The sequence below is a fragment of the Manis javanica genome, chromosome 11 (genome assembly GCF_040802235.1).
Source record: "Manis javanica isolate MJ-LG chromosome 11, MJ_LKY, whole genome shotgun sequence".
Classification (NCBI taxonomy): Eukaryota; Metazoa; Chordata; class Mammalia; order Pholidota; family Manidae; genus Manis; species Manis javanica.
The window spans coordinates 114,498,438-114,520,673 of record NC_133166.1 but is presented as its reverse complement, the minus strand read 5'-3'; the positions used below and the strand labels follow the sequence as shown (position 1 = coordinate 114,520,673).

The 22,236-nt window shown below is 59.6% G+C and overlaps 4 protein-coding genes across 5 annotated transcripts; 1 reads left to right on the top strand and 3 right to left on the bottom strand.

Moving 5' to 3' along the window:
- The first annotated feature begins 1,131 nt into the window (after positions 1-1,131).
- RPS6KB2 (ribosomal protein S6 kinase B2) lies at positions 1,132-6,569 on the top strand. Of its 2 annotated transcripts, none has more exons than XM_017653800.3 (15): positions 1,132-1,280; positions 1,607-1,647; positions 1,744-1,864; positions 2,134-2,202; positions 2,696-2,843; positions 3,829-3,886; positions 3,989-4,089; positions 4,207-4,297; positions 4,378-4,468; positions 4,590-4,697; positions 5,203-5,265; positions 5,408-5,485; positions 5,573-5,654; positions 5,781-5,893; positions 6,128-6,569. In XM_017653800.3, exons 1-14 carry the CDS (start codon positions 1,209-1,211, stop codon positions 5,870-5,872), a joined length of 1,215 nt encoding a protein of 404 aa, XP_017509289.1. In that variant the 5' UTR covers positions 1,132-1,208; the 3' UTR covers positions 5,873-5,893; positions 6,128-6,569. The 2 variants fall into 2 exon arrangements, with proteins under 2 accessions (XP_017509289.1, XP_017509290.1); XM_017653801.3 differs by having other exon boundaries at positions 5,573-5,680.
- Positions 6,570-6,671: 102 nt separating this feature from the next.
- Positions 6,672-9,026, bottom strand: PTPRCAP (protein tyrosine phosphatase receptor type C associated protein). The gene is made up of 2 exons (XM_017653802.3): positions 8,703-9,026; positions 6,672-7,513 (listed from the first exon to the last, which is right to left on the bottom strand). Exons 1-2 carry the CDS (start codon positions 8,703-8,705, stop codon positions 6,899-6,901), a joined length of 618 nt encoding a protein of 205 aa, XP_017509291.3. The 5' UTR covers positions 8,706-9,026; the 3' UTR covers positions 6,672-6,898.
- Positions 9,027-9,172: 146 nt separating this feature from the next.
- Positions 9,173-14,324, bottom strand: CORO1B (coronin 1B). Its single transcript, XM_017653799.3, has 11 exons — positions 14,229-14,324; positions 13,198-13,400; positions 12,841-12,963; positions 12,633-12,762; positions 12,275-12,456; positions 12,068-12,187; positions 11,331-11,435; positions 11,109-11,254; positions 10,816-10,873; positions 9,744-10,022; positions 9,173-9,630 (listed from the first exon to the last, which is right to left on the bottom strand). Exons 2-11 carry the CDS (start codon positions 13,396-13,398, stop codon positions 9,505-9,507), a joined length of 1,470 nt encoding a protein of 489 aa, XP_017509288.2. The 5' UTR covers positions 13,399-13,400; positions 14,229-14,324; the 3' UTR covers positions 9,173-9,504.
- A 2,992-nt stretch (positions 14,325-17,316) lies between these two features.
- Positions 17,317-21,795, bottom strand: GPR152 (G protein-coupled receptor 152). Its single transcript, XM_036995480.2, has one exon. The coding sequence runs from the start codon at positions 21,539-21,541 to the stop codon at positions 19,943-19,945; it is 1,599 nt and encodes a 532-aa protein (XP_036851375.2). The 5' UTR covers positions 21,542-21,795; the 3' UTR covers positions 17,317-19,942.
- Positions 21,796-22,236: the final 441 nt, after the last annotated feature.

Below are 22,236 nucleotides of genomic sequence, written 5' to 3'. Positions count from 1 at the left end.
GGGAAAGGCTTGGTCTATACTTCTTAGACTCAAGATAGATTGGTGGTTGGGGGGTGTGGAGGAGGGAGACACGGCTAAGGGACACCCGAAGCATTTGGAGCCAAGAATTACCTGCCACAGTGGTCAGGCCTCTGGGTCAACCTTTGGTGGGGCCTGAACGCCAGGAGCACCCACACTAGGACCCAAATCTGATGATCTCCAGAGGGTGGGATTATAATCAGAGTAATCCGATTACCACATCCAGACAGCTAACCCTCCTCCAGCCTTCAGAACCCTGAGTTCTGTCCATCTGAGTTCCTGTCAATCCCTGTCCAGATGGAATACACAGCCAGATAGCCTCCAACAATCAGAACCAGTCCAAGCCCTGGTCTGGCCTAAATTCACCCCTATAGGGCCCCTTCTGATAATAATCCATGCCCAAATCTAAAGTCACAGTCCAGGTTTGGTCATTATTTTAATGAATTTATTCAGCACCTATTTCATACCAGGTAGCCGAATCACTAAATGTTCTTAAATTGGTGACAGAGCAAAGAAACTCCAGCACCAGGTCCTATTTACGGGTGGATCAATGAGACCCAAACCCTTTTTGGGAGGAACCTGGCAACAAAGCCTCTCAGTGAGCTGGGCACGGAAAGCCACCCACTCAGTGCCTCAGTGGCAGGGTCCTCAAGCCAGGGGGGATCAAGGGACCGTGATCCAGCCTTCTCCCTTTCAGGCGCGAACAGAGAGAAACACCACCTGCCTCTCGCCATCCAGCCAGCCCGGCAGCACACAGCTCGAACTGGGGTGAGAGTTGTATTTATATTCACATCTGCATGTGCTCCTGACTGCCCCATCCAAATTCAAAGTCTCCCCTGAACCAAGAGGGGCACCTTCCGGGCCGCCATTGTCCGGTGCCGCCCCGGGGAACCAGTGCTGGAAAGTCTGAGGGTCCCAACGGAGAGGGTACAGCCGGATTGGGCGCCCCGGCCCTCTGGACCTACAATTCCCGAGACGCCATCTTTCCTCGCACACACACCCCCTCCCAGCCCCACCCGACCGCCCAGCCACCAGCGGCCGGCAGAGCCGCCTGCTCGCAGGAGGGAGAGCCTCTGTGTCAACTGCGAGCGCGGCCGCGGTCGCGGAGTGATGACGTAGCGCCGGGTTCCCGGGGGTCAGTCGGAGCGCGGCCGGGCACGGGCCGAGGGGCCCGCAGTGCCGGCGCCGCCATGGCGGCGGTGTTTGACCTGGACCTGGAGATGGAGGAAGGCAGTGAAGACGAGCCGGAGCCCAGTCCCTCGGTGAGTGACCCGCCTGCATACGACTCGATCCAGTAGCCGATCCCATCACCCAGGGGTGGTCTCCCGGCCCCTCCCTGCCAAGCCCAGCCTGTCTCAGACACCGGTGCCCATTAGGCTCGGAGCCCCCTCCCTCGCCCAGACCTGTTCTCCAGGACCCCGGCCTTTCCTCCGATTCTCCCATTTCTTCCCTCGCGTCTCCTCCCCAGTCCTTGTCCATCGTCCGCTCGCTCCCAGTCCTGCCACCCTCCTCTCCTGGGCCAAGCAGTTCAGCCGGGGGCGAGGGGCCCTGGCACCAACCTTGGTTCTTATCCCTCGGTTTCTCACAGGACGTGTGTCCCCTTGCCGAGTTGAGGGCGGCTGGCCTGGAGTGAGTGAGGGTCATGTTGGGGGAGGAGGGATTCGGTTGGGGAAGGGAACCTGGGCGCCCTGGAGCTGCGCCCCCATTAACTTCTTGTGTCAATAGGCCCGTGGGACACTATGAGGAGGTGGAGCTGACGGAGACCAGCGTGAACCTGGGCCCAGAGCGCATCGGGCCCCACTGCTTTGAGCTGCTGCGCGTGCTGGGCAAGGGGGGCTACGGCAAGGTACTGGCCCTCCCTCTCCTCACAGCCTGTCTTGCTACCGCGAAGGGCTCTCAAACTAGACTTGTAAATCGGCAGCGCCTCCGTAGAATCAGAGGTAAAAACATAAGAGAGGGAAGGGCAAATCCTCTCGGAGTCAGCACTTGAGATCTTTCCTGCCCCACCCTTGGGTGGGCCTAGACCTCTTGGTCCCAAAGCCAGAGCTGCAGGGTGGGGCTTTTTGAAGATTGGATGTGGAGAGGGAAGCTGATCCTGTCTTCCTTGCCCTACAGGTGTTCCAGGTGCGAAAGGTTCAGGGCACCAACTTGGGAAAAATATATGCCATGAAAGTCCTGAGAAAGGTGGGTCATTTGTTCAGTCGACAAACCCTTCCCGAGTGGCTGCCATTCCCAGTGCCCTCTGCCAGGCTCTGGGAAGACAGCAGTGAGTGTGATGGAGGAGGTGGGCCCTGTCTTGGGTGTTTGCTGGTTTACTGTCAATTGTGAGTGTGTTGTTTTGCAGTAACTCACAACCATAGGTGATTTTGCCTCCCAGAGGCCATGTGGCAGCGTCCACATGTATTTTGAGTCAGACCAGAGAGGGGCTGCCCCTGGCGTCTGGTGGGAGGCGGCTAAACATTCTGCAATGTACAGGACAGAATTATCTGCCCAAAGTGTCATTAGTGCTGAGGTTGGGATGCACTGCTAGAGGACAAACCAGTCCTTGGGAAGGATGGCTGCCAAGAGCAGCAGAATTATGAATATGACCAGCGATAGAGGATGGTGGAAGGGTAATGGTTGGAGGGACTGAAAGAGCTCTGGGTGTCCACATTCTAACCAAACCCTGCCTTTCCAGGCCAAAATTGTGCGCAACGCCAAGGACACAGCACACACGCGGGCTGAGCGGAACATTCTAGAGTCAGTGAAGCACCCCTTCATTGTGGAACTGGCCTATGCCTTCCAGACCGGTGGCAAACTGTACCTCATCCTTGAGTGCCTCAGTGGTACTAGTGTGGGCCCAGCAAGGGGGTGGGCAGGGCTGGAGAGGCAGCCGAGGAAGCGTGGGAGCTCTGGTGGAATGGCTAGGTGGCCCTCACATCCACCCATCCATCCATCCATGTGTCTGTCTGTCCCTTCCTTCCTTCATTCATTCAGCAAACGTCTGTCTAGCGCCTATTATGTCCCTCACTTGTGTTGGGGGTGGTTATGTCCGTTACCCCTCCCCTTCATGTCCGGCCCTCTCTCCTGCGCGCCCTGTGTCCAGCCAGGCCCCACATCCAGTTGGCTGTTCCCTGCAGTGTCCTCCATCGCCCCAATCTCTCAGGGGGAGGAGAGGAGTCACAGTTGTTGCTTACTGGGTTTGGGGCCTCCAGCTCACCCGCTTCCGAGCATGTCCTCCCCCAGCCCCCAGGGTCCCCAGCACTCCTATGCAGAATGCCATGGCCCCCTGTAACTGCACGGATAAAGCCTGGCCTCCTTGGCCTAGTGTCCCCTGCTGTGCCAGGCAGCGCGGTTGGGGCTGCTTCCCCACCTTCCCCCTCTGTCCCAGATGAGCCCTGGGGCCTCTCTCCCTGCATCTCATCTCACAGCCCCCTTTAGGGTTCATCACCACCAGAGGCTTCTGCCCCGTCGTTGGGAGTAATTCTGTTCTCCTCTGTCTCCTCTGTGAGAGTTTTTGGGAGGAGCTTTCAGAGCTGTTGCCTGCAGCTGGCATAGCAGAGCAGTTGTATGCATGTCTGTCTCCCCATTAGCATCCTGAGGGCAATGGCTGGGCCTCTTCATCTCTGTGTCCCCAGCTTCACCCAGCACAGGGCCAGGCACCGAGTAGGCGTCGGTAGATGTTTGCTGAATTGAATTGACTCCCCACGGCAGCTCTGTGAGGCAGGTAGGGCGGGAATGATGAGCCTACTCTCCCCGAGAAGGAACCAAGACTCAGAAAGTGAAGGAGCTGGGTCCCGGCACACAGCGACTCACGTGTCTGTGTCACAGGCGGTGAGCTCTTCACCCATCTGGAGCGAGAGGGCATCTTCCTGGAAGACACGGCCTGGTGGGTGTCACTTCCTGCCTCTCTCCTGAGGGACTCGGGGATCCCCCGCCCCAGGGCCCAGTGCCACCCCCGCCTTGCCTTTACCCTGTCCTGTCTGTGCAGTTTCTACCTGGCAGAGATCACACTGGCCCTGGGCCATCTCCACTCCCTGGGCATCATCTACCGGGACCTCAAACCTGAGAACATCATGCTCAACAGTCAGGGTGCGCATGTGTGCACGCCGCACATGCGGCTGCGCACACTGGGGCAGCGTCTGCTGGGAGGCTGAGGAACGCCCTGGGGTGTGCTGGGGCCCTCACCACCCCCGCCGTTCTTCTCAGGCCACATCAAACTGACAGACTTCGGGCTCTGCAAGGAGTCGATCCACGAGGGCGCTGTCACCCACACCTTCTGTGGCACCATTGAGTACATGTAAGTGGCAGCTGGCTGGGCCCAGGATCTGGGAGGAGAGCTAGGGAGGGCCTAGTCTGATGGTTCCACCTGGCCCCCAGGGCCCCTGAGATTCTGGTGCGCAGTGGTCACAACCGGGCGGTGGACTGGTGGAGCCTGGGGGCCCTGATGTACGACATGCTCACTGGATCGGCAAGTCCAGCCCCCTCGGAGGGCAGGAGTTGGGTGGGGAGGAGGGCCCCCTACCCGCTCCCAGGGCAGGGGCGGGCCTGGGGGGAGGCCCACAAGGCTCCTCTCACCCTGCCTTCTCCAGCCGCCCTTCACCGCAGAGAACCGGAGGAAAACCATGGACAAGATCCTCAAAGGAAAGCCGGCGCTGCCCCCGTACCTCACCCCAGATGCCCGGGACCTTGTGAAAAAGGTGGGCTCCCTCCTGCCTCTGGGCTGCTTCCCATCTTGGCTCCCAGGCCCTGCCTAGCTTGCCGAGTGTCTGGGCTGTGGGGGTGGAGACGCCCCTGCCTGGGCGGCGTGCCCGTGGGCTGGAGGAGCCCTGGCTCACTGGGTCCAGGGAGCGGACCGGCCCTTGGGCCTCAGCTCCGACTCAGCCCCACCTCTGACCTAATCTTCAGCATGCTTGTGGCGAGCTAGCTTCCCTCCCATCAGAAAGGGAGTCATTGCACAGAAGTGTGAGGGCGGGCACCCCATCCAGATTTGGAGTTGGTGCCCCACTAAAGCATGCCCTGGGGTGACAGCAGTGAGTGGGCTCCTTGTGATGGGGCCACTGGACCAGCCCTTGGAAGCCCTGAGGGTGTCACTAGGTGGAGAGCACACTCGATGCCGTCCCACCCCGCCAGCCCCTGGGAACACGTGGGGCACATGGTCAGCGCCTCTCGCCCAGGCCCTTACCCTCCATCCTCGTCCTGCAGTTTCTGAAGCGGAATCCCAGCCAGCGCATCGGGGGCGGTGCAGGGGATGCTGCCGATGTGCAGGTGGGTCTGGGAGCACCCTCCGGGAACAGGGCTGAGCCCCAGAGGGGGCTGGGATGCAAGAGTGGGGCCTAGGGCAGAGGAAGTTCCTGGGGGAGCCAAGGAGTGTGAAACAGTGGCAGGTTTGGGGGCACTCCACCCACAGAGGCACCCCTTCTTCCGGCACATTAATTGGGATGACCTCCTGGCCCACCGCGTGGACCCCCCTTTCAGGCCCTGTCTGGTGAGTGGACGTCCCATTGGTCTGGTGGTGGGTGGAGGACCTCCCTTGGATGCCCCCTGACCCCTCCCTACTTGGGTCTGCACACAGCAATCAGAGGAGGACGTGAGCCAGTTTGACACACACTTCACGAGGCAAACACCAGTGGACAGTCCAGACGACACGGCCCTCAGTGAGAGCGCCAACCAGGCCTTCCTGGTGGGGTCCTGGGGACCTGAGGGGCATGGGGACACAGGCGGGTGTGGTGGCTAAGGAGTGGCGGACCCTGAGCGTCAACTGCCCTGCTTCTTTTCCCCAGGGCTTCACGTATGTGGCGCCCTCGGTCCTGGACAGCATCAAGGAGGGCTTCTCCTTCCAGCCCAAGCTGCGTTCCCCCAGGCGCCTCAATAGCAGCCCCCGGACCCCCATCAGGTACTGCCGGGCAGAGGGGGCTCCAGCGGTAGGGGGCCAGTTCCAGCTTTGACTCACCACCTGTCCCGGGGCTACCTTGTCCAAGTCTCTCAGCCAGTGTTGGCCTCTGTTTCCCCATCTACCACGGGGACTCGAGGGAGGGGCACTTGGCCTCCCAGCCCATGCACCCAGCACGCAGAGAGGCCAGCCTTCGTGTCGTGGTACCAGGATGTGCTGCCTTGGTTTCCCCTGCAGCCCCCTGAAGTTCTCACCCTTTGAGGGATTCCGGCCCAGCCCTGGCCCGCCAGAGCCCACGGAGCCCCCTCTACCTCCTCTCCTGCCACCGCCACCGCCGCCACCCTCGAGCACCGCGCCTCTTCCCATCCGACCCCCCTCAGGGCCCAAGAAGTCTAAGAGGGGCTGTGGGCGCCCTGCGCGCTAGGAGGATGGGTGGCGATGAGGGTAGTTTTTGACGACTCTCCCTGCAGGCCATGAGGGTGTGGGACCCGGGACAGTTACAGAGACCTGGGACTGTGTCTTGGGGTATGGGAGTGAGTGTATGTGTGTGTGTGTGTGAGAAGGTGTGTCTAGTGGGCATCAAGGGCTGCGGGCCCCAGCTGCTGGGGAAGGGCCTCACCGCCCACCTGGCCACCTGCAGCTGAGTTGCGTCCTCGGAGAATTAAAGTACTGAATCATGGCACTGACCTGGCTCTGCCTGTGGACTGGTAGCGGGGGGTGGGGTTGTGCGAGAAGGAGCCCCTGCTTAGGGACGGGAGAGGTCACCGAAGGACCACAGAACCACAGGGCTAGAGGGGTTTTATTTCAAATGGCTGCCAGTGCCCCTGGGGATAGGTGGCTTTCTTAGAGGGGGCAGGATGCACAGCCTCGGGGACGGAACTAGTGGGGGTGTGCCAATCTGAAGTTCTCCATGTGGGAATGTGGGTGATGACAGGTCCAGGGCAGGCTGCGTCCCGCCATGGCAGCTGGGGAAGCAGAGGCACAGTGACTGTGGCACCAGGCTGGCTCCTACAGTGCAGTGACATGGAGGCCCTGGCCCCCAGGCGCCCCGGCGCTGTCGTCCCAGGCTGCGCTGCCAGCAAAGGCATGCAGGTCACTCAGCAGGGCCTCGGCACTGCCCCCTGAGCCCGCCGGCCCCCGGGAGCTGAGGCCCAGTCCCCCTTCAGTGCCACCATCATGTGCTTCCTCCACCGGCTGGGGGACCTGCTGCCGGCTGGGCCCTTCACACCGCCGCTCCTCTTCCTGGAATTTAGCGTCCTCTGGACCACCGTTCAGGTCATAGTCGTCTTCCGAGTCCTGCTCGTCCTGCTGCTCCGGGTCTTCACCTGGGGACCCCTGCTCGGCCCGGGCCCGTAGCCAGCGGCCTGGCAGACTGGCCCAGAGCAGGCGGTGGGCACGGCCCCACAGCGCGGCCCCCAGGCGGGCCGGGTGGTAGTAGCCTCCAGAGTCGCGGCTGAGGCGGCACCAGGCCAGCGCCAGGCCGGCGGCCAGCAGCAGGAGCAGCAGCAGGAGCAGGACCACGGTGACGGAGCTGGAGCCCGTGCCATCCCCGGCTTGGCCTCCTGAGGCCAGGGCCCCCGGCAGGGCCAGCAGGGTCCCAAGGCCAAGGGCACAGGGCAGGTCCTGTGGGGAGACAAGCAGGGGCTCATCACCTGGACTGGGGGCCAAGCCGTGGGCTGGCTGGGCGACTGGGTCCCTAGTTGCCTCTTGGGTAAAAGTCAGACTGAAAAACTCAAATCCTTACTTGGTCAACAAGGCCCTGGACACCAGTGCCTCAGAGCCTCTCCCTACCATGCGCCTCCCTCTCCCCGCCCGGTGCGTAAGCCTGCTCCGCTCATAGGGCCTGCCCACTGGCTGAGTTCTACCCAACTGCTCCATTCCCAGGAGCCCCGTGGCTGGCTTGTTCACTTGGGGCAAACCGCCTCGGTGAGACCTAGCCTGACCCGGATTACTGCCTACCCTGATGTTTTCTCTGTGGCTCAGCCTGGCCCAGCTCTGCTTTCCACTCCCACCATGCCTAACTACATGTAATTCTTGGCTCAAGCATCTAAACAATTCCTGGCACACAGTAGGTGTTCAATAAATATTGGTTGACTATGTCAAGATTGCCCCCATAGAGGGGAGTGGCAGGTGGAGGGGAGGAGGGAGGGAGCCTGCGAGGCTGGTGTTGGGGTTAGCTCTTGCTAGGCCCTGGACGGAGGGACCAACCCTGGGGCAACTGGTTGCCCTCCATTTCTCCAGGTCCCAGAGCTGGGGGTTGGGGTCCCTGAGACCCCTCTTCCTCTCTCTGAGCCATAGGACTGCCCCTGCTATAGCATTTCCGTTCCACTCCCCGTCCCTGGGGGCCTCAGGCTTGCAGGGCCGAGGGCTGGGGAAGGCGGGTGCAGCTGCCAGAGGAAGCCTGCGGTCGGAACAAGGCAGATGGGGGGTATCGGGGGAGGGGTGCTGAGATTCAAGCCTCCCCCCACCTGAGGCTCTGTCTACCCAGCCTTCAGGGATGTAGGCAGGGGCTGTGCCTGGGCAGAGTAGGTACAGGGGCTCTTTGGGGTCTTGAATGGGGGGGGTGCCTGGCCTGGAGTGGGACACTGGGAGTCACACCACGTTCCAGGGAGACCCAGCTCTGCAGTGAAGTGAGGTGAGAGAAAGGCCCGGCTTCTGCCACATGCTAGTCCTGGGGCTTTGTCTCTGTTCCTGACTGCTTCTGCCCCTGGCCCCAGTGGGGAGGTCTTTCCTTAGCTCATGGGGCCCAGACATTCCAGCCCTGAGCTCCTGCTGCCCCCACCCCAAGGACCCCGTGGGCTCCGGTGCTCACCATTAGTCTGCTGGCCTCTGTGCACTGGGCACCCACCACCAGCTCTGGCTGTGTTGAGTGGAAGTGAGCTCTCGCGCTCTAGGTAGCAGCTAGGGGTTACTTGACGCTTCCGCTTCCTGCCACGGCACCTTACCCAGCCCCCCCTGCCGGAGGCCCCTGGTGGGGGCCTTGGGCCTCTCAGACCATCCATCCGCACGAGGTCCTTACAGGTCTCACCAGGAGGGGCTGGCCTGTGACTGGGCCTCCAAGAGGAGGACCTGGGTGCCCAGCTCTAAGCAGGACCGCACCCTGGAAGTGCCCACAGGCCTGCTGCTCCAGTTTCCCTACCTGGCAAATTCAGCGAAGCAAGGACTAGGGGATGCTCATGGCCCCCAGACCTTCTCACATCTCTAATCCCACAGGCCTTGTCTGCCCCAGGTTTCCTGACTTCCTTTCCCAGCCCACCCTTGCAGCAGCAGGACAAACCTGGCTTTTAGAAAGAGAAGTTTATTTGGAATGAAAATATAGAGCCTATCCCTCCCATTTCCTCCGGGGAGGGAGAAGGGGACTGGGGGGAAATGGCCCCTCACAGTGTAAGTTTGTCTTGATACAAAAATCCTCCATAGTTACAATAACAAAAGCCAGGCAGTGGCTCCAGCCTGGGCTCACAGGATGGGTCAGGGTGTGGATGGGCCCCTGAACCTGCCCTAGGGGCCCTCAGCAGGGGAAGGGGCAGTCAGTCAGTGGTGTGACCTGCCAGCAGAGGTTGAGTGAAAGAGGGTGGTGAAGGAGGTGAGGGGGTGGCATCCTCCCAGCCTGGGACCTATGCATCCCCATTCTCCATGCGGCTGAGCTGCTCCTCCAGGCGGCCAATGCGGTCCCCCTGCTCCTTGACCAGGGTGCTCAGTGCCCGCAGTTCCTGCATCACCTCCTCCAGCTTCCCAGCCTCCTGCAAGGACATCGGGATCAGGGGTCACAAAGCTGCAGCCCTCTCCAAATCTACCACTAGGCAGGGACAACACCCAGGGCTTCCCGACACCGTCTCCAACTGTGGGCACGTACCCCGGCCCCAGCGAGGCTGCTGCTAGGGACAGTCACACTGATGGGGGCAGCAGACATGGAGGCCCCTGGGCGGGCTGAGCCAGGGGCCACGGCAGGCCGGCTGTCAGACAACACGTTGCGCCGGCTGACTTTCAGGTCCCGCTGTTTGCTGGGTACGTAGGCCTCCCGCAGGGAGATGAGGATGGGGTTGGCATCCCGCCCGCTCACCCAATCCTCTGCTTCCAGGGCTGCCTCAGGCCCGGCTGTGTCAGGGTACAGATCATCCTGGAAGAGGTCCGACTGGGCAGGGGGAAGGGGAGGTCCGGATTCAGGGGTCACCGTTAGGGTCCCCTCATCTGGGCCCTGGGTAGCCACCTCCTCAGCACCTCCTGGCCTCTGGGTCTACACCCTGTCAACCCATCCGCCACTTGCTGGCCCCAAGTGACCTTTCTAAAGCTCCTATCTATTGTTTCACTTCCCTTCTGGACAGTCATCAGAAGCCTTTCCCAGCCTCCCTAGGCAGCAGCCATCTACGTGGCTTTGTGGCATTCTGGAAGCCACGCTGGTGCCCCATGGACAATGAACCCCATCAGCCTCACTCACAGCTCTGCCCCCTGAGACGTGCCTGGCAGTCTGAATGGCCCACTCAGGAAACCCTGGCTGGAGAGGGAGGAAGCATGCCTAAGGCTCTTGGCTGGGCAGCTGGGGCCAAACCTCACGCTGCAGCCAGACCCCCATCCCTCTCTCCATTCTCACCTCTGTGCTCTTCGCCTGGCCTCCTACCCGTCACGGGAGGGCACCTCCCAGCTGTGCTGTCAGCCCTGCCCTACCTCCTACAGGAAGATCAGGGCTGCCCAGCACCTGTCTCCAGCGGCTCATTCAGGGTAGGGCCTGAGTTCACCCCGCATCTCAACCCTGCTTGGCCCGTCTGGCACAGCCCCCAACACCTGGCTAGGTGCAAAGGTATGCTAGCTTCTGTCCAGCCCCCTGACCACACCCTCACTCGGTCACATCCCATTCACAGGCCTCACCCCAGTCACTGCTGCGTGGCCTGTCCAGGGAAGGGGGGGGCAGAGGTGCCAGGTGGCCTCACCTTTCTTGGCACAGTCATGATGATGGGCTCACACTTGCGCTCGTGCAGTTTGTAGAACCTACAAAAGGGAGGGAAGGGAGGCGCCACGGGTGGAACCTCCCCCGTCGGCTCTCAGCACTCCCTTCTCTACTTCCAGTTCTCTCCCCAGCCTCTCCCACAGACTGACACCCGACCCTTGGCCCCACTTGGGCTGCTTCCTGCTCCTGAGCAACCTCCTGTGATCTGACCTCTCACCCTGGACGCCCATGGTCAGCTCATTCCCCTATAGCTGGCTCCCTCGGTGGCCTCCTTACCGGGCGATCTCGCACTTGCTGACCTCCAAGCCCCTCTTGGGCATGCTGCCCATGCCCCTCTGGGGCTCTTTGCTGGTGAATGTGTTCAGGAAGTGGATGTAAGGAGGCTCATCTGTGATCTCAAAGTACCGGATGCTGGAGTCCCCCTGAGGGGTGGAAGGGTCAGGAGTCAGCACTCAGGCTCCCCTCTTCCCTGTGCCCCCCAGCTCTGCCCAGCCCTACCTTGCCACAGACATAGACCACATTGGTGTCAGGGTCGTAGAAGGGCAGCAGGGCCCCGTTGCTTGAGTCCAACTCCTGCAGGGCCATGGGTTCTTCGAGGTTTTTCTGGCACATGGAGTGGAGGGCAGTTAGGCAGTCAGAACCTTCCCCACCTCTCACCGTCCCAGCACCCATCAGGATTACCCCAGCCCACCTCACATGCCAGCCGGTGATGCCCATTACCATGGCAGGTGGTTTGCTCCCAGCTCAAAGTCTTTGCCCACATGGTGTGCCCCACCAGCCACTCCCAGAGTCCCACCTTCCCAGACCATGGCCCTTTGGACAACTCCCATCACTGAGCAAGTGCTGAGATAGTCCCCACCACACAGGAGCTGGGGGTGCTGGGCAGCACGAGCCCCTGCCTCAGAGGGACCCCTGAAGGTCATTATACAGAAACATAGGGCCATGGTACTCCCAGGGGTCAGGACTGGGAGGCTTCCTAGAGGAAGGGGCCTCTACACTGGGCCTCAAAAGGAAGCCAGGTGGGAACAGGCAATTAAAGGAAGGAAGGGCCTTTCAGTTAGCAAGACCAATATGGGCAAAGATGGAGGTGACTGGAGGCAGTGGGTGAGGCTGGGGAACAGAGGGCAGGGAGAGGAAAGGCTGCCTCCAGGTGCTCCAGGGTGACCCCTACTCTCCTTGCCCAGGATGGGGACCAAGTCTCATGCTGCCCTCTCAGGACAGCCACAGCCACTCACCAGGTCCCAGAGTGCCAGCTGCCGCTCACTCATGCGGCTGAAGCCTGTGGTGAACACCTTGCCATCTGCCAGGAAGATGGCCCGCATGGGCCGGGCCCCCTCATGAGCCTTCTCCCGCTCCTGCGGTAGGGACGGGGTGATCAGTGCAGTGCCCCAACAGGGCCCCTTACCTGGCCACCGCCATCCTTGTCCTCCAGGGCCACATACTGCCACCAGAGTGCCTCGGCGGGGGTCAATGATGCGCACGGTCTTGTCTTTGCATGCAGAGCAGAAGAGGCTGCCGTTGTAGTTCCAGCTGACATTGTAGATGAGGTCGGGGTGCAGGCTGTCTAGGCGGTACAGCTCCTCTGCTGTGCCCACATTCCAGATGAGCACCACATTATCACAGCCTGCAGGGCATGGGGCCATGAGCCCACCAGGCCCGCCCAGATCACCCTCCTGGGACCAGACCCAAGAACTCGATCTGGGAGGACCTCAGTGTTGCCGTTTGTCGGGTGAGCCTGGGAAAGGGTGTGGGTTCCAGAGGTGTGAATGGAATTGGGGTGGGCAGCAGGGCCGTGCAGACCTGCACTGAGCAGCACATTGCGGGCTGTCGGGTGCCAGGTGACAATGCCCACTCGCTTAGTGTGCCCCTCCAGCACCACCACTGGCTCTGTCAGTGGGGAGGCCAGTCCATTCTCTGGGATCTGCCATACCTGTGGGAAGGGTGGGGATGCAGCTGAGGCCTCGTGCCATATCTGTGGCCCTCACCCAACCACAGCTCTGTGCCTTACCATGACTGTGCAGTCCTCTGAGCCACTGGCGATGACCTCATCGTTGTGGGGACACCAGTCAATGTCCAGGACAGGTCCCGTGTGTCCACACACTGTCGGGTAGCCCTTGTCAATACGGCCCGTCTGCAGGCATGAGGGGGGCAGTCAAGGTGAGCAGGAAATGTTGCCTCTGACCCTGACTCTGGGGCAATAAAGACTCTCTCGGTCTGTGCTAACATCTCTTGGGCAGCAAATCTGGATTATGATACCTGCCCAGCAGTGTGGGGATGGGCAAAATATGGGATGTGAAGTGAGCAGATAGACAAGCAGGTGGCCAAGCTGCCTCCAGTCCTTCCCCAGCTCTGTGGGAAGGCCCACCTTGCTTAGGGGGAGCACGAGGAAGGCGCCCCCACCACTGGCCTCCACAATCACTGCCAGGAACTTGGGGTTGACTGCGCAGAAGGTGCTGTCCCAGGTGACGCGAGACACTCGGATGTCCTCATAGCACTGGTCATTCTTGACTGGCTGCCCGAACACATGCCGGAATTTGCTCTGCCGAACCACTTTACGGAAGGACATGTCTGCAGAGTGGAGAGGCCTAGGTTAACGCCCCCATACCAACGACCCCTAATCCCCAACCCTCCCAGGAAGGCATGAAGGGAGGTGGGGAGGATGGGGGCTCGTCATTATAACCTGCCTGGCTCTGTTTCCCATTACAGAATGGGGTCACAGGTGCAGGCCTTGGCTGCCTGCCTCCAGGTGGGGAACTGAAGGGGGAAATGCACTGAGCCCCAGCCCACACTGCTGAGTCCTCAGGGACTTTGCAGGACCCTAGCATGGGCCACTCCATGGCGGTATGTGTGGGGGAGGTAGGAGGTGCCAAAGCCAGGGCTCAGCTCCCCTGTGGGTCTTATTAGGTTTGGAGCCGGCTCCTTCATGCCCAGGATTTGGAGGCTGGGTGATGGGGGTGCTAGACAGAGGACGTAGGAAAGGTCTCTGCTGGGGCCACACTAGGCCCCAGTTCTGAGTCCCAGCGATTGTGCAGCGCTTGCAGGAATGTGCAGGGAGCTGCAGGGAGCCCGGGCCGGCCCAGGAGCCTGGCCGGGACTGGGTGGGGGTCGGAACGCGGCTCCCAGCCGCAGAGCATCCCAGAGCGCCCCGGGAGCGGGGTCCAAGATGAGCCTGGAGCCCGGCTTCCTAAGACCCTGGCGCTGGAGGGGCGAGGCTGGACGGCCAAGGGGAGTTGGGACCGAGAGTGGGGCGCCACGGAGGGGAAGGTCTCCTCGTACTCGCTACCCCCGACCCGCGTCGCAGCCCCCCGCGGCTCCGCCCCCGCAGCCCCGCCCGGTCCCCGCCCGCCCCCAGCTCCGGCCCGCCGCGCTAGTCTGGGGCGCCAGGGGCTGCAGCACCGGCTTCAGGCGGCTCCGGATCCCGGCCTCTGGGAAGCAGGAAACGGCAACCAGGAAGTGACCGAGGAGCGAGGAGCTGGGGGCAAGGGCGGGGCGGGGGCGCGCGGGGGCGGGGCCGAGGTCACGCGCGGGGGGCGGGGCCTCTGCGGGATCCGCCCCTCTGGCCTTGGGGTTCTTATAGGGCGAAGAGGCCTAGGGCATGGGTGGGTGGGTGACTGAGGCCGCAAGGCTGTAGGTGCCGGGCCGTTTCCTAATGCTGCTCCCAGGGGCTGCGTCCTCAGGAGTCGCCAGGATTGGGTGGAGCCCCCACCCCGACGCGTACTTCCAGGTCTCCCAGTCCAACCCCTACTCCAAAATACAGCATCTACTCCGACACCCGCATATTCATGCGCCTCTTTTTAAGAAGTTACAAAGTACATGCTTTTGGTGAACAGTGTAAATGAAACACCGGTGTTTTAAGGGCAAGTGGAAGGCCCCAGCCATCCCATTCTTCCTCATGAACACTCCTGGGTCCCTCAAGGCCTCATTGAATAGAAGTGGGGCCATGCCCCCCAGATCCCTCACACCTTCCTCTCTTTCCTTATCCATCTCTCACAGAGGCCTGGAAGTCTGGCCACGGATGTCTCCCTCGTAGCCAGCTCCTGTAACTGAAGCCCAGACTGGCCTCCCCACATCCTGCGATATTGGCCACTTCCCTCATGCATTCCTTGAGCATCTACTGCCTGTGTAACCAACCAACGGGTGATGGGCAGGTCCTTTCCCAGAAAGAGATGGGTGGAGGGGGCAGAGGAGAGAAGAGCAGAAGCAAAAAAGGAATCTTGTCTTGGGCTATGTGAGACTCCACTGTGTGCTCCCCATGGGCTGGGGCTTGTACCCAACTCACCCCCTTACCACTCCCTGTCGGGGAAACTGCTCAGAGAAGAGAGGTGCCTACCCCCCATCTCCCCACTGGGATTCACTCCACATCTGTTTGGCTCCAAATTTCTTGCTTTTCCCACAGCTCCATAAACTGAGGCAGCCAATCCGAGGTAGGACAGGGACATGAGATAAGCATCATGATTAATTTTTCCTGCCTATGATGAAAAATGCCAAGATACAAACAGTATAGTAAGAACAGGAGGGACTCTATCTTGAGGCTAAGATTCCATTTTAAAAACCAGAGAGTTAAGAAATGAGATTCCTAAAGTATTTTATGGTAGTCAGACAACAACTGACCCTGTCTTAAGGCAGGGTGAGCAGTCCTAAATGATTTGTTCCCACTGCATGGGGTGATCACTATCTTGGAGAAGAGGATCAATAAATTCCTTGTGTTAGGTTTATCTTATAGAATTATCTTAAGGACTGACTGTGAATGGTGACATGATGTCTCACTGGAGATGGATATCCTGAGACCACATGTCAAGCCTACGCTACCACCCGCTACCCTTTGCTCCCTCCTCAAAAGCCTTAGAAGACAGAATCCTAAGCCCTTAATTAAGTGCACCTCCCCTCTGAGGTTGCCCATACACCCTTCTTTTTTTTTTTTTGGTATCATTAATATACAATTACATGAGCAATTGTGGTTACTAGATTCCCCCCATCATCAAGTCCCCACCACATACCCCATTACAGTCACTGTCATCAGTGTATACTCCCCTTTCTTCAAGTGCATACTTTTTGCCTTAAATAAAGACTTTTCTCTGCCCAACTACTGCGTTTTGTCTCTGTACTCTTCCAGTGGTAAGCGTCTTTGTTACTTTACTATTTAATTCACTCTTCTAGATTTAAGCACAAGTTTTCTCTCTCTCTCTGTTCTAGTTCAGACAAGTAGGGAAGTGCTACTGGGATCTCTGACTTGGAGTTGCAAGTTCCCATCGCCTGGGTGACCTGGACAGGACTGCAGCTGTGTGATCATGCTCTTTATCAGCCTGCCCAAAAATCTCCTTTCTTTGCTTTGGGAATTCTCAGAACATGATCTCACTCCATCCAGTGCTCTGTGGCTCCCCCAAATCCTGGGGTGATGGGGACTTAGTTCCCATGCCATGCAGATCCAAGCAGACACTGGACACCAGGTGACCATGGCTTCAGGGGTTGGCAAGGGATCCGCCCTGTGCTGAGCAGGAGCTCAGGAAGCTTCCCTTTCCTCCCTCTGCTCTTCCTTGCTCTCTGCTGCCTGCACAGCTGCTGCTACCACTCTGGCGTTAATGAATTCCTTCCTTACCTACACTTGCTCAACCTGCTCGAGAATTTTCTCGTTCACAGTCAAGAGAATGCCTCCCCCCAACCAGGCTGAGGTTTCACCTAGTGCACAGGGAGAGACCTCCCCAGACACAGCTGCCCGAAAACAAATCCTTCCAGCTCAGGACAAGAATGTGGGTGGCTCAGAAGACGGAATGTAGCCATTAAACCTCCCTCTCCACTGTGTCCCCCAGGCAACAGCCGGGAGTCTGTCTAAAGCCCAAACCAGATCCCCTACCCTAAACACTCCCTTTCCTCGTCATCGCCACACTTGAAAAAACATCCACAGTCATTGACCCCCGCCCCCCTCACATTACCTACTTGTGTTCTCTCCCTCCCTGTGGCCCAGTGACACTGACCCCCCCTGTCCCTGAAACCCCCTACCTTCCTTCCCACCTTAAGGGCTTGGTACATCCTATTCCCTCCATCTAGAAATCTGCCCCCAAATCTTGAAAAGGCTCCATCCTTCACTTCCTCCTGTTCTCTGGTCAGATGTCACCTCCTCCGTAGGCCCTCTCTGACCAACCCCTGTCACTCGCTCCTGTTTCCTTCTTCATTCTGACCTGGTGCTGTATTATATGATCATATATGTTGGCTTTGTCTGCCTCACCCCACCAGAATGTCAGCTGCAGGACAGCACTTGGCCTTCTTTCCTACCTATCCCCAGAACCCAGAACAAGACCTGACACACGGCTGGCATGGGATTAATGTACACTGAATGAATGAATGAATGAACAGCAGCCCTGAATGTAGAATTGAAAAATGTTCTTATTCACACCTCTCAGAATCCACATGTGGTCCCTATGAGGGAGAGGGTGGGGTGTCTCTCCTCTGGAGAAGGGGTGAGCCTCCCAGAGGGCCATGGGAGCCCAGCCCCATGCGTGTGTTGAGATGAACAGAGGGGCTGTGGAGCGCCAGGGCTGAGCCCTCCCTCCATCCCCTCTGGCCTTGGGTGTGCATGTTCCCTCCAGTGTGAGACCCTTCTCTGTGGGCCACCAGGAGAGCTACTCTTTATTCCACAAAACCCTCCATGGCACCGCTCTTTCTCTCGCATAGCAGTTACCCATTACAGGGAGGACTCCGCTGGAAGATCTTGGGGGTGGGGCTGGCCCAGTCTCCAACACTCAGGGCTTGGAGCATGGACCAGAGCTGCAGGCCGGCGGGGGCTGGCACTGAGCTTTCAGTCCCTGATTTGCCTGTTAGGCTGGAAAGGCTTTGGAACCTCTACCTTGGAGAAGGGAGAAGGGCGATGCAGAGTACCCTGAGGGGTCAGAAGTCCACGCCCTGTCCTTGGGGAGTGGTACTCCAAAGGGGGGGGGAGCAGGTCAGCCCTTCTCATGAAGGAGGAGACAATGCGGTGGAGGGGACAGTACCTTGTGGGCACATGCTGCCATGCAGAGGCTTGTCAGTGAGGCTTGGGTGTGCCCACGGCTGTGATCAAATTAGTGGCTAACAATTATTAAGCACTACTTTGTGCCAGGCAAGGATCCAAGCACTTCATAAAGCTTAATGCTCCCAGAGACAGGAACCATTACTATGATCCCCATTTTCAGATGAGGAAATCGAGTCCCAAGGAAGGGACTGAAGATCACACAGCTGGTGAATGGTGGAGCCAGGATTCAAACAACCCCTGAGGGGCACCAGAGGCCATGCTGCTACCCCCACCCGTGTGTCTCCCAAAATGGAAGACTGGCTGGAAAGACATCTAGCAATGCTCAATAAACATCTGCTGAATGAGTGGATTTGACGCATTTGTGACTGTCCAGAAATCTCTCCCCCACCAGCATCAGAGCTGTGATCTCACATCCCTAGGAAATGCTATGATTAGGCTGCTAATATCACCACCACCAGCGAGCTGCCATCCCTGGCTCACTTAATAATCACAGCCGCCAAACTTGCAAGGGGAACATTATCACCCCATATTACAAAGGGGGAAATTAAGGCAAAGAGAGAGTTAGAAACCGGAACCCAGATCTGACTGCACCACCCCAGAATGCCTGCACAGCCTGCTGCCTTTTAAAAATGCAAGCACCCCTAGGATGGGTCGCAGTAAAATGTCATTGTCATTTACACCTACTGGTAAGGGCATCTCTGAGCTTCTGCAGGTCCCACTGCTGAGCTAATGGGAAAAGGGGATGAAATGGGGTGAAAAGGGGAAAAGCCTCATGATAAAGGAACACTGGGCATTGAGAGAGAGCTGGGGGTTGGGTGAGGGCAGAAGAGAGTGAAGGGTGAGAGAGGGAAGTGGGGTGGGAGTCAGAAAATAGACCTTCAGCACTTTCTAGATTTCTTGTAGTGTCTGCAGCTTGTGAGGGGAGAGGATGGCTCTGCCCGAGAGATACTATGTGCCCTACATGAGGTCTGTGCCCTTCCTGGAGCCACTGGTCCCAGAGCTCTTTGCTTGGACCTCCTCCACCTATGCACCCGTGCAGAGCGCATGGGAGAGGCTTAGATTAGGAAGGCAGGACCAGGACGCCCTGCACCTGCAGCCCCCACCATGGTGGAGGGGTTAGGCGGCCACTAGCTGAACCCTTAAATGGAGAAGACCCTGGAGTCGCCTGGAGCTGCCCGAGGCAGAGGCAGCGTGTGCTCTCTTGGGCCACCTGGGTGTCTCCAGGCCGGAACCGGTCACAGACACAGTGGGGCTGCCCTGAAGCTCGCAGGGTCCCGGATGCTTAGGTGGCGCCTCCAGCCCCTGTGGCAACATCCCTGGATGCCCGTGAAGGAGGAGTGCTGTTCGTCAAGCCCTCATCGTGCCAGGCTCTTGCTGGGCATCTAACACACTTTTTCTTCTAATTCTCCAACGGCAGATGAAGCAGAAGCTCAGTGGGTGAAGCCGCTTGTCCACGGTCACCCAGAGCCAGTCTGCGTCCAGGCTCGGTAGCCCTCGCCTCTGCCCCCGCTGTCTTGCTGAGGGAAGTCCTGCCCCAGCCCCGCTGCCCACTGTGGGGTGAGGGCCGGTGGAGAGGGCTTGGCCAGGCCGGGCCAGCTCGTGGGCTCCAAGGGCGCTGGGCTCCCCTCAGCTCCTGAACGCCTCCCTTCTCTGCAGGATTTCCTCCTTGGGGCTCCGCGTTCCTGGGCTGGAGGACTTGGACAGGGAGGTGCGCAGGAAGGGAGTGATCAGGAGGTCTGACCCAGCCTGGGGGTCGCCCCTGCTGCCTTTCTCCTGCAGGACTGTGGCTAGGGGGAGCCGTCAGTGGGGACTGGGAGTTGGGGGTCAGAGCCGACCAGGACACCATCCACCGGGGCCGCTGTGTAAGGGGGCAGCGTGGACGGGCTTCGTGGGCCTCAGGAGGGGGTGTAATGCTCACAGCAAACCATCTGGGACTTTCGGCCGTTTCATTTTCACTTCCCCCAAGCCCTCCTGCCAGGCCCAAGGGACTGGGCTGGGGTTCTCCATGATGACTTCCTCCACAGCCCCCTGCCCCCTGCCCGACTGGCTCCTCCGTCTCCCTCTGGCTCTTCCGCTGCCCTGTGGGCTTGGCTTTCCTGGACCCTCATGTGGAGCCTGCCCCTGCCCCAGGGGCCTCCACAGAGAAACCCCTGCAGGGGCTTTTCCCCTCAGAAGCAGCAGGCGTAGCCAGGTTGTCAGGGGCCTCGGGGGTGAGATCTGTAGATGGGGCAGAGGCTTCATCACAGGGGCCGTGGGCTGACCTGGCAGTGAGGGCAGGGGTCTGTACCTCAGGCTTGGCCTGTGACTGGGCCACAAAGTCCACCTGGGGCTGGGTCTCCTGGTTCACCTGTGGCTGAGCTGTGGCATTCAGCTGAGGTGGGGCCACAGACTCTAACTGTGGCTGGGCTACGGGGTCCACCTGTGACAGAGTCACAGAATCCAACTGTGGCTGCATCTGGGGCTGGGCCACAAAATCTGACTGTGGCTGGGTCACAGGATCCACCTGTGGCTGGGCCACAGAATCTGACTGTGGCTGGGTCACAGGGTCCGCCTGTGACAGGGCCACAGAATCCAACTGTGACTGCATCCGTGGCTGCGCCACAAAATATGTCTGTGGCTGGGTCATGGGGTCCACCTGTGACTGGACCATGGGGTTTGCCTGTGGCTGGGCCTCAGCCATCAGCCCTGGCAAAGTCTGACCCCCCGAGTCCATTTGGGTCTGTGGCTCAGCTGCTGTGTAGCTGCCCGGCTGTTCCTCACAGAGAGCTGCTGCGAAGGAGGAGAGCATGGCACGCAGCAGGGCCTGGAGGTCGGCGCTGGCCAGGAGGCAGAGGAAGGGGCTGAGGCAGCTGTTGAGCAGGATCAGATAGTCAGAGTAGACCAGGGCTTCCCAGAGCAGGTAGCCGGGGTAGATGTCCCACAGGAAGGCCAGGTACAGCAGCTGTGCCAGCTGGTAGGGCAGCCGCAGGACCACATAGGCTGACAATATGGTCTTGGCCACACGGGGAAAGCCATGGCAGGCTGTGGGCCTAGGTTGCTGGTGGCAGCAGGTCCTACAGGCAGCTGCCTGGGTGAGCACATGGCAGACAAGCAGCAGGAGGAAAGGCAGGAAGCCCCCAAGAATCTCCAGCATCCGCAGTGGAAGCTCCTCACTGTCCCAGAAGTCCAGGCAGATGACCAGGCCGTACCACCAGACGGCAGCCTCAGGGAACACCAGCCAGGGCACGCTGAAGAGCGTGGCCAGCACCCAGACCCCGGCGCAGACCCAGAGGGGCAGGCGGGCTGGGCGGCACCCAGGGTACCAGCGAGGACACAGCGCCAGCAGGCAGCGGTCCAGGCTGAGGGCCGCCAGCAGGAAGAGGCCGGAGGAGTAGGACACGCCCCACAGGAAGTAGTAGAAGCGACAGGCAGCCGTCCCCAGTGGCCAGCGCCCTCCGTGCTGGATCTCCAGGATCTGGAAGGCCGCTGCCGCCAGGAACAGAAAGTCAGAGAGGGCCAGGCTGAGCAGAAGAAGGGCAAGCCTCGTGCCCGCGCCCTGCCGGGCCTGTGAGCCAGCCAGCCATGCCATGAGCCCATTGGCAGGCAGCCCCAGGAGCACGAGGGCCAGCAGGAAGGCTGTGTCCCAGCCGCCCTGGGGGTAGTATTCCTCATCCTCGAGCTTTGTGAGTGGCCCGTGGCCTGCGGCTCCCAGGTTAGCTTCCATAGCAGTGTCTGCTTGAGGTCCCCAGTACCACTGGACACGGAGTGGGTGCCTGGTGAGTCAAGGAAGGCACACATGACTCAGTAGGAGAAAGAGGATGCTGTGTATCTCCAGGCAAGTCACTGTCCCTCTCTGGGCCACCATCACCTTTTGGGTCCTGTTTCAGAGACTTTGAATAGATTACCTCACCTAGTCCTCATACAATCCATTTTATTGGTGAGGAGAAGAAAGTTCTGAGGATCAGTGATTGGCCCAGGGTCAGTGGTGGGGATGGGGCACCCGGACGCAAGCTCAGACCTAATCATTCTGCCACATGGAATCCCGGTGTGTCTGAGTACAATAAACCTGAGGATTTCAAACATATTTTTCAGACTGGTGAATCTTTTATTTAAATAAAATATTATAGAGGAACTCCTACATGAACTAAAGGAGGTGCTCAGAATGGAAGGAAAGCACCCTTAGGGCTCTATGGAACACAGTTTGAAAACCACTTGGTTGGATCACTGCAGACTGCTTCTGGCCTGGCATTCTGGGGTTCAAGTGTTTAAGATTCCGAGAAGGGAGGGCTCAGGGTCCCATTAGCCCAGAGAAGTCCAAGAGGTGACAGGGACTCTGGGGCAGAGGAGGCCCCTCGCCATTATGAGTGCCACTCATGAACTTAGGTTAAAGTGCAAAGCACAGGGCTGGATGACCTGGTC